General features: G+C 41.2%; 1 protein-coding gene across 6 annotated transcripts in view; it reads right to left on the bottom strand.

The window, feature by feature from the left end:
• LOC120532379 (calpastatin-like) overlaps positions 1 to 13,567 on the bottom strand; it is a 203,534-nt gene that overhangs the window by 173,572 nt on the left and 16,395 nt on the right. For all 6 annotated transcript variants that reach the window (XM_039758313.1, XM_039758318.1, XM_039758320.1 and 3 more), the window contains exon 2: positions 11,912 to 11,971. In XM_039758313.1, the coding sequence (XP_039614247.1) occupies positions 11,912 to 11,971 (60 nt within the window). The remainder of the gene's footprint in view (positions 1 to 11,911; positions 11,972 to 13,567) is intronic.

The raw sequence follows: 13,567 nt of genomic DNA, 5'->3' as shown, positions 1-13,567 counted from the left end.
AATGAAGTAAATTGGTTTTGACATGGATGAATACATAGCAGCTGTCACTAAGTATACTATATTGTACTAAAACTCAATAAAATGCATTACTACAAATCTTTATTATGCATCATCTGTAGAAATGACAAATGCATGCATTTGGTATGGGGTTTGCAAAAGCAGTGTTAATGTTTGTGACGTTCCATCTGTTGGGATGACATTGACATAGCAACCAGACAGACACAAAGATAGACACACACACACACATACTTACTTACTTTTTTATTAAGTTGGAATATCTGCGATACCTATCTAAAACAGGTCAAAATCTACATAATGAACATAGACCACATCAGTAACGTTTGCAGTGCACCATCTATTAGAATGCATTTTGTATAGCATGTATTAACAAAATGCTGTGCATTTGTCATTCCAACAGATGGCAAAGCACAAATATTTGTAGTAATTAAATGCATTATTACAAATGTTTGTGATGCTCCATTTGTGGGAATAGAAAATACAATTCACATTTCTCTGTTATATGCCATTTGGTATGGGATTTATAAAAGGCTTGTTAATGTTTGTGATGTGCCATCTAGTGTAATGACAAATGCATTGCATTGTATAGGGTGGTCCAAATCGAATTATTTGCTATTTTCATTACGCTATAACTTATTAAGTTTATTACATAGAAAATCACCCGAAAAATCCCAGACCATCGAGAAGAGTGCAAACTGACGACATGAAGAATCGTCTTTGCACCGAACTGGAATTGTCTGGATTTGCATAATTAGATCTGGACCACCCTGTATTACTATAAATGTTTGTGATGCACCATCTGTTGGAATGACAGAGACATAGCAATAGGACAGACACACACCTATCCTTTAATTAAGGTGTACTAAATGTGACACCCATCTAAAATGGGTTGAAATCTACATAATCAACATAGACCACAGAGATAATGCATGCAGTGCACCATCTATTTAAAATGTATTTTTAATGCATGTAATAATAAAATGTTTTGTATTTGTCATTCTAACAGACTGTGCATCACAAACATTTGTAGTGCTAAATTGCATTACTACAAATGTTTCTAAAGCGCCATCTGTTAGAATGGAAAATGCAATGCATGTGCCTCTGTTATATGCCTTTTGGTATGGGGTTTGTAAAAGCAGTGTTAATGTTTGTGATGTGCCATCTGTTGGAATGACACGGACATAGCAGCCAGAAAGATACACAGAGATAAATACACACACTTATCTTTTTATTAAGGTGCACTATCTGTGCTACCCGTCTAAAACAAGTTGAAATTTACATAATCAACAAGGACAGTGAAAACATTTGCAGTGCACCATCTATTAGAATGTATTTTTTTAATGCATGTAATAATAAAATGCTTTGCATTTGTTATTCCAACAGACTGTGCATCACAAATATCTGTAGTAATAAAATTCACTACTACAAATATTTGTTATGTACTGTACCATCTGTTGAAATGGAAAATGCAATGCATGTGCCTCTTTTAAATGCCTTTTGGTATGGGGTTGGTAGAAGCAGTGTTAATGTTTGTGATGTGCCATCTGTTGGAATGACACAGACATAGCAAGAGCGCAGACACATAGACACTTATTCTTTTTATTAAGGTAGATTACCGGCATTGCCAAAGGCAAAACTGATAATTATATTACAGTAACTGTGTTGAAATTCTCTTCCTATATGATTTTAACATCCCTGGGGGTAGGCAAGTTAAAATCCCTCATTTTCCCTACATTGTAAAGTTGCCATTTGTGTTTAAACTGAGAAATTTTCACAGTACTCTGTGATTGCATTCAGTGAAGAACGCTATACAAAAATAAATTTCCCCTTGGGATTATTAAAGGTTATATCATCTAACCTAATCTACACTGAATTGAATATCTCTGATATAAAACGGAGTTTCCCCAACTTCAGACCCCAAGTCTTCCATTGTTTTTATGCCCCAAAGAGTGTTTCAGCATCCCATTTCAACACATGTACTAGAAAAATATGTAAAATAACTAGGGAATGACAGGGAGAGAGAAAGAGAAACTGAACAAAAGACTTGACACAGACAGAAAACTAAACTGGCTCTTATCAATTCAGGAGCTCAGTGCGTGAAGCTGAACGATTAATTTATATATCTTGCTGTCATTAGTGCAACACTACATGACATAACAGCAGCAAATAGTGTTTAAGGAAGCATTGTGGTCTATACAGTATATAACAGTACAGTACATGTTGACACACTGCGACCATATTCAGGTATGGCACACTTGACAGTAATTTTAACTTACTTTCATGATTCGTTTAGTTGTGCTGTGAAGTCTCGTCCCGATTTTGCTGGAGCTTCCTTGGGCAAATTTACTGTTTCAGGTGTACTGAGGAGTGGAAATTACATCTCCCGAGCCTTTTCCATATCAACATGCTTAACAGCAGTTCTTGTTACCTCCAGTGTGACAACACATTATTTACTTTGAATGCGTATTTTACACTTCATCTTTTTTCCGGACGTAGCTGCCATTTCTTTCGTCCACACATCGTCATAACTGAGAGAGTCAGACACAACATCCAGCCGATGGCAGGGCATCGTTCAATTTTACCAGGAGCCCAGTCAGTGGCACAGCGTGGGTGTCAGCCGCCCGGGACGGAGGAAAATTTCGCCGCCCCCTTATTTAGGCATTTCAATTTAAAAGACTGAAGTATACAGTAATTCTTTGCCACCCCCCTAAAAGTGCCGCCCGGGGCGGGCCACCCCTGCCGCCCCCACTACGCTACACCACTGAGTCCAGTGATGTTTTTAAATGGCAGAGCATAATCTGGTTTGACAGAAAGGTTGTTCCTTTACTTTTAACACATGTAAGGTGTTCTCCACACACACAAAACACATTCATATGTATAACAGAGGTCTTTCAGCCATGTGTATGCTGCCTGGCTGAGCAGTTAAACAAGAGCACCGGTAGCTCTTTGTTGTTTAAATCACTGCCCCTACTCTGAGCTCCACCTCATAAAGCATCGGATTGGTTTAGAATTGTTACACCCTGTGACACCGTCTAATTGTTCCCACCCACTTTTATGCTAAATTCACTCATGTTTGTTTCAAGGTGTGTTTTTTACATGTGGCTCTGCGAGTGTGATAGTGCGATTGACTTACCACATCTCAAAATCTTATAATAGGGGATTATAAATTGGTCTTCTATGAGTGAGTGAACTCTACAAAGAACTGGCAGCCAGTCCAGGGTTGGCACCTGCCTTGTGCTTGACGCTTACAGGATAGGCTCATTTGTAGCACTCCACTGCTTAAGTACAATCCCTTATATATACTTCTCTTCTGGTTCGTCCTGCTTCCTCTTCAAACCCAGTTCCATCCACATGCAGCCCACACGCCATTTCTCGAATCTTATTCGTCCTCTTCCAAACCCTTCCCCACGCTGCCTGCGGCTTCTCATACACCCCCACGTCACTTTTCTCGAGTCCTATTCCTCCTTAGGACTACCACGTTCCCCGCTCCTCTCTCATGACCCCATTGGTGTCACGTCACCGCCCGATATCTAGTCTGACCATGTGACCTTTCACTTCGGCCATGTTTGTGCCTGGGAGTCTATTCCGTAGCCTGCTACAGGAAGGTACTCTCTCGACAATTGGCATTGGTTTCACTCCTTACTATTCGTTTCGCAACTTGCTATTTTCGTTATACTGCAACGGTTGTTTCCTAAGCCTTTGTTATAAAATGAACGACAGTATCTTCTCTGTCGACGGGTTTTTGTACAACGTCATCTCTGATCTCTATGCCTGTTCCTATCAGTGGGTTGTTTCTTGACACAAACGGTTGACGAAGGCAATGCACCGTTTTCCTTTCCTATTCTTACACGTATGCTACGGCGGGCATCGGCTATCTAGTTTCACATATCTTGTTATGATTTCCAATTGAATGCTGGGAAAACAGCTAACTGAAAATGTCTGAAATAACAGCAAAAACTGCTAATTTCTCTATTTGTGTCACAACTGCACTTTTTTGTCTCATTATACTATCCTGAAGTGATCATGGCCTCTACAGGTTTGATCAGGTCAGGCTGGGGAACGTGCACTGGTACGACACATTGCCGTAACCACCACAAACCATGATTGGCAACCCCCCGGGCAGACACGCCGTCCAGTCCCACCCTTGGGAAATGACCATCTATTTGTCCCCACCAGGTGCTATGTGGGCATCCCCTTGGCCTGGTCCAGTCCCTTGGGACCTCAACAACGAGGACCCTGTGAGCAAATCCTCCTCAGGGAATCATGCCACATGGCAGTAATACCATAATTGACACTTCATCACAATGCAGGTAATCTTTTATACATCTTGTATTAAAGTGAAAAACTCGCATCTGAATCCAGTCAATTCACTTAGTGGCATTTAACCCAGGGGCCTTGATAGTCATCTGTGAGAAGATCAAATAGCACAGATCACAAAGTGGATGGAATAAATGGAAGAAGAGATAAAGAGAAGCGTTTCATTATAAACACAAGTTATAACCTGGAATACATAAGTCTGGCTGGGGGATAAGAGAGAAAAAGAAGTTATTAGGAAGAACAATATAATGAACTTGGCACAGCTAAGACAAACAAGGGTGGAGAGCCGGCAGGCAGTCACTATCTCATTCCAGCCAGCATGGCTGAGTGTCTGCCTCCTTAAATCAACACAAGCAGGTTCACAAGTCCGATGAGCCTGTGGGCGCTCGGCGTGCCGCAACTTGACTGACAGTCCTCTGGAGGCGTTGGATTATTCAGAAAACATTTTAAAACAAGAATAAAACAGGATCTGTTCAGAGGGGCCTTTCATAGGCAAAAGGAGGCCAAGTCATAACACAGTGAAGAAGCAAAAAATGAAGGCGGCCTGACGTAGAAAAGTAAGAATGTACGGCTAACATGGACACAAATTAAGAGCACTAAAACCGTTTAAAACAGGCAGCTCAGAAGTGAACATCTGTATTTTTTCCTACACATCTGTGAAAGCCTTAGTTTTTAACCAAAACTTTTAAATGCTGGCTAAAGATCCCCATATACTCTAATACTGTAAATGGACATTCATATAACCGCTCCTCTAATTATTAGCGTTTCTGAACACATTTATTATTTGAATCAGCTATGTGCCCATGACGTGCATTCATTCATTTCGTTATGTCAGTGCACATTATCGTGCGGGTGTAATTGGGGGGGGGCTGCCATGGACTGGTACCCTGTGCACAGTTTGTGCCTTCTTTGTTAGACTGCTGGATTAAGCTTTGCTGAGTTTATTTTGAACCATTGCAATAGTTATTACGACGATGATTCTGGGTTACATTTTGATGAAACGTTGGATGAATGTTTTGGTATCTGAATTGGGTTGGCTTTCGATTATGATTTTTCTGTTGGTCCCTCTATAGTCAAGTCAAGTCAAGTTAAGGGGCATGCACTGGTAGAGTGCATTGGCGCACCCACTACACAACGAAACAACTCAGGATCCCGGTTGGCAACCCCCCAGGCAGACACGCGGTCCAGTCCCACCCTCCGGAAATGACCCTCTATCTGCCGCAGCCAGGTATTACGTGGGCGACTTCTTGGCCAGGTCCAACCGCTCGGGTCCCCAACAATTAGGATCTTACGAGCCGGATCACCCTCAGGGAAACGCGCCACATGGCCGTAGTGCTGTAACTGACGCTCCCTCATAATGCAGGTAATGTGCCTCATTCGGGACTCCATGAGCAACACAAAGTCAAACCAACGGTACTCAAGGATTTTCCGGAGAGACACAGTACTGAAAGAGTCCAGTCTTCGTCTCAGGTCACTGGATAGCGTCTATGTCCCACAATCATATAGCAAGACAGGAAGCACCAGGACTCTAAAGACTTGGACCTTTGTCCTTTTGAATAGATATCGGGAGCACCACACACCCCTTTCCAGCCACCCCATGCTCTCCCAATCCGTCTACTGACTTCATAGGAAGAGTCACCAGAGACATGAATGTCACTGCCAAGGTAAGTAAACCTCTCGATGAGGCTGACACTCTCTCTGCAGACAGAAACACTGCTGATGGCCATGCCCAAGAGGTCATTAAAGGCCTGTAGGTTGGTTTTTATCAGGACACTTGCAAGTCCAGACACTCAGACTCTTCGCTCGGTCTCTTGAGCGCCCCAATCAGAACCTCCATTGATTCCGCAAAGATCACAGCATCGTCAGCAAAGCATTTTTCTTCACCAACAGATGCCCCCCAGCCGCTGGACCCTACGACCTTGCCCAACACCCAGTCCATACAAGCATTGAACAGAGTAGGAGCAGAAACACACCACTGACAAACCACCAAATCAACTGGGAAAAATACAGAGGTTCTGCCTCCACTCTGCACAGCACTCACAGTATATCATGGCCGGCCTGTGCACTTGTACCTCTACAGAACAAAACTAAATCTGCCTTGGCTCAAAAACTAATCGGCATTTGATATGGTTGAATTGGACTACCTATTCACTACAGTGTATAAATTTGGGTTTGGCCCAAACATATGTGCATGGATCAAACTACTTTATACCAGTCCAGAAGCCTTAGTTCGTATTAACAACATTATTTCAGATAACTTCAAACTAGAACGGGGCACTCGACGAGGATGCTCCTTATCACCTTTGCTCTTTGCTGTTGCCATTGAACCACTGGCTGTATACTTTCAGAAAGCATCAGAGATAAAGGAGATTCTCAGAGAGGGACTTGAAAATATCACTATATGCAGATGATATGGTACTGTATTTATCAGACCCCCAAACTTCTGTGCCAGCAGTCTTAAAAGCATTACCAGATTTTCAAAAGACATCTGGACTTAAAATCAATCTGAATAAATCTGCCTTCTCTCTAGCATTGACCCAACAACAATAATATCGCTAACTTGTTACGGGGATGGCACAGTGGAGTGTCTGTGTGGGTTTCCTACAGTCCAAAGACATGCAGGTTACTTGGATTGGTGATTCTAAATTGGCCCTAGTGTGTGTCCCAGGTCCTCCCTTATGTGGAGTTTGCATGTTCTCTTCATGTTTACGTGGGTTTCCTTCGGGTCCACTGTCCAAAAACATGCAGGTTAGGTGAATTGGGGATTCCAAATTGGCCCTAGTGTGAGTGGTTGGAGTGTGAGTGTGTGTGTGTTTGCCCTAAGATGGACTGTTACCCTGTCCAGGGTTTGGTCCTGCCTTGCGCCCTCTGCTGGCTGAGATAGGCTCCAGCACCAAGCGTCCTTATTCAGGTCTAGGCGGATTAGAAAATAACCGATGATTGACTAAATCGTCACTTCATGCGTTTGTCTTTTAGACGGGTAACACCATTTCCTGTGGTGTCCTAACAGGTGCCACCAAATTGTTGTTGTTCATTGCTGGTCACATGCTCCAGTGGCAACATAGCATGTGACGTCATCACACTGCCATTCTGTAAGGTAACAGCTTGCGTTATATCTCATCCAAATGCCTCAATGCTCAAATAACAAAGAAAGACTAGAGCTGATTTGGGAAAGGCGAACAGATCACTTTCAATTTTTATCCTTGTTTTCCTTTAGATTACAAGGTTTGGTTTCATTTTGATTTCCACTTACTCAGGTATTCCCCATCTGACAAATGGCTTCCCCTTCTAAAAAGCATATCCTGCCAAAAAATCAGAACATTTTCTCTTTTTCAAACATTTCTTTCTTACAGAGCAATCAATGAGAAGACAAGTAAAATGACACCTTGTATTGGCTAACTGAACCGATTACATTGTGCAAGCTTTCGAGGCAACTCAGGCCCCTTCCTGAGGTAACTGAGGCCCCTTCTTCTACAACCAGCCTGAAGAAGGGGCCTCAGTCACCTCGAAAGCTTGCACATTGTAATCAGTTCAGTTAGCTAATACAAGATGTCACTTTTCTTGACTTTTTATTGCATCCATAATGGCTAACACGCTACAACAACCTACTACTACAAAGAAATTGAAGCTTCCATCACAGGGTGCACTTCTGACCGCACACTCAGACACTCATGAGGGGTCGATTTAGTGTGAAGAGAGGTTTGGACACACGCAAATACAGAGGAAAGGTGCTGAAGGCACATGTAAGTTGAGAGACAGCAAATCATTTTTTATAATGATAATTTTTAATGATTCTGTATCATGTCTAGTATGCACAATAAAATATATGAAAATCTGGAAAAATGAAAGACAAAATCAAGCATGGATCTGTGACTTGAGCATCCAACTGTGCAAGCGCCAATGTAATTATTGGAAATTTTACAGTGCGGCACAGCTACAGTAAGTCCAATTTGACACTTTTAAAATGAAAACATCTCAATTTTTGAAGAAAGTATAATAAGAAGGAACCGAGTGTATACATAATTCATAATTATAAGGTCCATAATTAACTCTCATTTTTACTTTCTCATATACATAATATAGGAATCGTGAAAAAATTCAGCCTCGAGATTTTGATGAATCTTGACGTTTTAGACTTCCCTGAGTCCCAAAGTACCGCTTTTTGAAATTATGTCTGTCTGTGTGTAAACACGATAACTCAAACGCTTTGACCTCGGTCAATGAGATTTTGTACACCTGCTTTATATCAAAAATAAGGAATCCTATCAACTTTTGGACCACTTCTGCCAACTGGGAGTGGTACTTTAACTGAATACGTTTGCAGATTTTCAAGCAAACTATGGTTATAATTACAGATAGACGATTCAAATTTTGTATAGATATTTATAATGATAAAAAGCAAACAGATAGGAAATTTGAGAAAAATTTAATATAAAATACTACTTGATGTCGAGTAAACAACCATCCGAATATTTTGTATCATGGAAAAATAAATGTGTACACAATTTTAAAAACTGTAGTCCATATAACGCATATTCTTTCAATTCCTATTATTCATTTTATTGTAATTTATACATCATCAGTTTAAAAATAACGTGTAAACATTGAACATGCCGTGTAAATATAAAGATGTAATGGGAACAATAAGCTGCTACGTCTCCATCGTGTTCCTGGTAATACGTTTAATTTTATTTATTTTTTTTTATTTCTGACATCATTATCATAATTAGATGTAGCAAAATGCCGTTTTACTTATAGCAATTTATTGCAACAAATAGTGAGAAGTCAAGCAAAATGACACCTTTTATAGGCTGTGGTAGATAGGGGGTGCTGTCGTCCCCTTGAACCCTCAGAGTTGACTCCAGACACTAGGTAAAAGTCCAAAGTTTGGATTTATTATAATAATCCAGTGCACAAAACTACCCTACACTCCACTATATTCATTAAACCAATTCACAATAATAAACAATAAACAAATCAATCCTCCTACTCCCAGACGCATTGCCATCCTTCCTCCCGACTCAGCTCACCCACCTGGGTTTCCCACAATCCTTTATATTGTTCAACCCGGAAGTGCTTCATCCCTCAGTCCATGATTCCCCATCACTTCCGGGTTATATAAAAAGTCCTTTTTTCTTCATTCCGGAAGTACATCGGTCCTTCTGTCCCCACGACTATGACGTACTTCTGGTTTGTAGTAAACCCCAATGTCTCCTGGTGGCCCCCACGTTATCCAGCAGGGTTGCACTGGAAGACTCCAATTCCCATGAGTCCCTGCTGGAATTTAGGGCCCCTCCATGATGCAGGAATTGCTCCACCTGGCGGCCTGGGGGTATTGGCTAGGATGACTGGCCGGCCATATCTCACATGGTTAACTAAAAAGATTACAATATGTAACCTTTCGAGGCAACTCAGGCCCCTTCTTCAGGCGAGATGGAATCAAGATGCTTGACTTCTCGCTACATTCATAATGGCTAACACGGTACAACACTCTAGTACTTCTTGCAACAAATGGTATGTAATACTAACACTTTTTCTTTGTTTTTAGGTGACTACACTGTGAGTGGAAAAAAAACACAACAAAATGTTTTTCATCACATCTTCAACAATAGTTGGCCGATTTTGATAAAATTTGGAACATTGTATAAACTTGTGTCAAAGCCTGGTCAAAGCAGTATAAGATCTTACTTATTTATAAATTTGGTTGCCATGGATATGTGCGAACGCAGATGATAAAGTTTGTAAACAAGTTTGACCCTTGCTAAATTTGCAGATAAAAATGGGTTTCAGTACAGAAGACTGAAACACGAAGACTTAAGTTCAATAAGCTAGTGCAGCGATGTTGTTTGTTTGATGTGAGTAATTAATACAACTGTTGTTGGAAAACATATTACATACACTTTGTATCAAACATTAAGTAAATCAGCCGACTATTGTTGAAGATGTGATGAAAAACATTTTGGTGTGTATAACTCTTTTTACTTTGCATGTAATCATAGTAATGAATATGTAATCGTGAAGAAATTCCACCACCGTTTACGACCTCTCTAAGTGCGAAAATATCATTTTAATATAAAGTTTGATTATAAACTAGGCTGACCCGCCTTTTAAGGCGACCGACTTTTAAGTTGACCACTTCTTAAGGCAATTCAATATGTAGATCAATTTGACATTTTATACAAACTCATTCATTTGGTTATATTGCATTTGAGCGGTATTACTTTAATACTCGTAGTTTCTGTTATTTTTGTGATGAAATTGAAACTTTTTTTCTATATTGAGGTCGCCCTTTTGAATCCCCCTGATATTTACTACGCGGTGAGGCATTTGTACTCCATCAACATTAATTATTTCCAGAGACATCATTTTGTCTATTTTTCCAGCACATCGCGCACAAAAGCAAGGGAACGATGGGAGCACCAGAACTCTGCTCACGTCATGTCGCTTCGTACCGCAAGCTGCAAGTAGTAAGTCTGTGATAAGCGGAATACCGCTACACTTTCCACTCACGGGACGGAAGGACAATCCCGACTGCTTTTATATAGTAAGAAAGAAGAAGAAGATATCGCACTGTCTGGAGTAGAAAATCATCTTTTACCTGGAAAAACGAAACTACAAATCCCATCGTGCATTGCAAAATGGCCGGGGTGTGTGTGAAACTCGGCGCCTGCGTAGCACTCACGGGACGGAAGGACAATCCCGACCACTTTTATATAGAAGGATAGAGAGAAATGATTGTGTATCGATACTATCAATTACTTATAGTGACAAACAAAGAGATATGATATTTGAGAAATACTGTGCAATTGGATGACCTTTTCCTCTATCTCAGTGTGCAAGAAAGCCGAGGGGAGCACACTCCTGATTTTTGGTATTATTATTTGGTAATGGTACAAAACAAAACTGTTCAAGAAAATGCCACTCTTATGAAAGTGTCGCCTAAAATGATCACGTTACGGCTTCACCCCAAGCAGTGGCCTTGGAAGGAAACGAGAGTCCAGAGTGAAAACTTGAACGTTTAGATAGGTAGAGCAAAAAATACCAGCCACTCGACACAGCGGCTGAGAATTGATGGAAGGTCCCCCACTACACTGCCCACTGTCCCTATCATATTTCAGAGAATTGGATCCTTGATACCAAATACGCATATTCTTCTGCTAATACAATTGGACGGCCCTTTCAGTTGAGCCTCTATCTTAAGATTATCCCCTGAACTTCTATTCACGCCAAAAGCTTGGCATCAAAGTCAAAGACACATTTTGAGAGTAAAACTTTAAACTGTAGTAAGCCTTTCAAAGCCATTTGGCACAAAATTGTCAACAGCTAAATAAAAGTCAATGTGATGAAATAAAGTGGCGGTCTGAGATTCAGCAACTCCACCACAAAATGAGTCTCTGACCAATCAGCCCACTGTTTGCATGACGAAGCTGACTAGATACCAGAAACCCTCTAGTACAGAGAGATGTTGCCCCACAACCACACCAGAGCACCACCCTTCTATAATACGTTCACTCAAATACAAACAATAAAGCACAACACAATTTAAAAAATTAACACACAAAGCAGATTACTTTACCTCAGCGGCAGCTGCTGGGGATGCTCCCTTGCTGTCTTCTGCTGCTTTGGTGTCGCCATGCTGTCAAAAAATGAGAGAGATGAGTATTAGTTAAGTCCACGTCAAATGATACCACAGTGACTTCATTTACATCATTTTAGCAAGTTGGGACAGTGTGGCACATGCCCGCCAGTTTTCCAACATACCCAGCAACTCAGTCCAACCAATTTAAGGCTTACCCCAACAAATTTGAGTTTGTCTTAAGTCGTCAGAGTGGGCATGTGTGTGTCAGAGGGCTGACAACAATTACGGATTTAGATTGGGTTTTTTTCTATAATTTGCATGAATATTCCGGTTGATTTTTGCGATTTCTCTCATTGAGCTATGTATCATAGTTCACTTGTGCTACTAATTTATTTGAGTGAATCTGAGAGACACGCATTGGGCCGAGGGGCGCGGGACCCTCCTCACTTACATGCCAGCCTCAGAGCATATCTCACATCCGCTTAGCTAGTGAACGAGAGAACTACTTAACGGACTTAGATCATTAGTTTTTTTCTATAATTTGATTGAACATTCCGGTTGATTTTGCGACTTCTCTCATTGCACTAAGTATCATAGTTCGCGTGTGGTTCCGATTTATTTGCACAAACCCGAGAGACACGCAGCGGGCCGAAGGCGGGGGGGGGATCAGGACCCTCCTCACTCACACGCCAGCCTAGGGACGTTCCTTACCTCCTCTTTTCTAGAGAATGAGAGAACTACTTAACGGATTTAGATCAGGTTTTTTTCTGGTTGATTTTGTGACTTCTCTCATCATGCAAAGAATCACAGTTTGCTTACAGGAGCGATAGATTTGCGCTAATCCAAGGCAGAGGCTGCGGGCCGAGGGGAAGGGGAAATGTGACGTCAGGATTGGAGAGCTGGGCAATGCCCTCCTCGCTGTACTCTTTCACTACTATGCGGGCAGTGCCATGGGGGCGACTAGTAATGAATATAATGAAGCTAGGAGGAATAAGAAATGAAATAGGAGTGTTTTGGTCCGAACAAACAGAAGTGAGGTTTGCGTGTCTTGTGTTTTATAAAAGGGACAAAAAACAGAACATTAGAACAATCCAGACGAGAACAGGCAATTCAGGCCGACAAAGCTCACCAGTTCTATCCATTTAATTCTTCTAAAATAACATCAAGTCGAGTTTGGAAAGTCCCTAAAGTCCTGCTGTCTACTACACTTCTTGGTCACTTATTCCAAGTGCCTGTGGTTCTCTGGTAAAAAAAAAAAAAAACGTCCTAATGTTAGTGTGAAATTTACCCTTATCAAGTTTCCAACTGTGTCCCTGTGTACTGGATTAACTTATTTAAAAGTCACCGTCTCGATCCACTGGACGAATTCCCTTCATTATTTTAAACATGTCTCCTCTTAATCTTCTGAGATGACTCAGCTCTTTTAATCTTTCCTCATAACTCATCCCCTGTAGCTCCTGAATCAGCTTCGTCGCTCTTCTCTGGACTTTTTCTAGCGCTGCTGTGTCCTTTTTGTAGTCTGGAGACCAAAACTGCACCCAGTACTCCAGATGAGGCCTCACCAGTGTGTTATAAAGCTGGAGCAGAACCTCCTGTGACTTGTACTCCACACATCAAGGCGCTATATACCCTGACATTCTGTGAGCCTTCTTA

Source organism: Polypterus senegalus, chromosome 7, assembly GCF_016835505.1.
Source record: "Polypterus senegalus isolate Bchr_013 chromosome 7, ASM1683550v1, whole genome shotgun sequence".
Taxonomy (NCBI): Eukaryota; Metazoa; Chordata; class Cladistia; order Polypteriformes; family Polypteridae; genus Polypterus; species Polypterus senegalus.
Note: the sequence above shows the minus strand (reverse complement) of the source record. Positions and strands in the feature narration are given on the sequence as shown.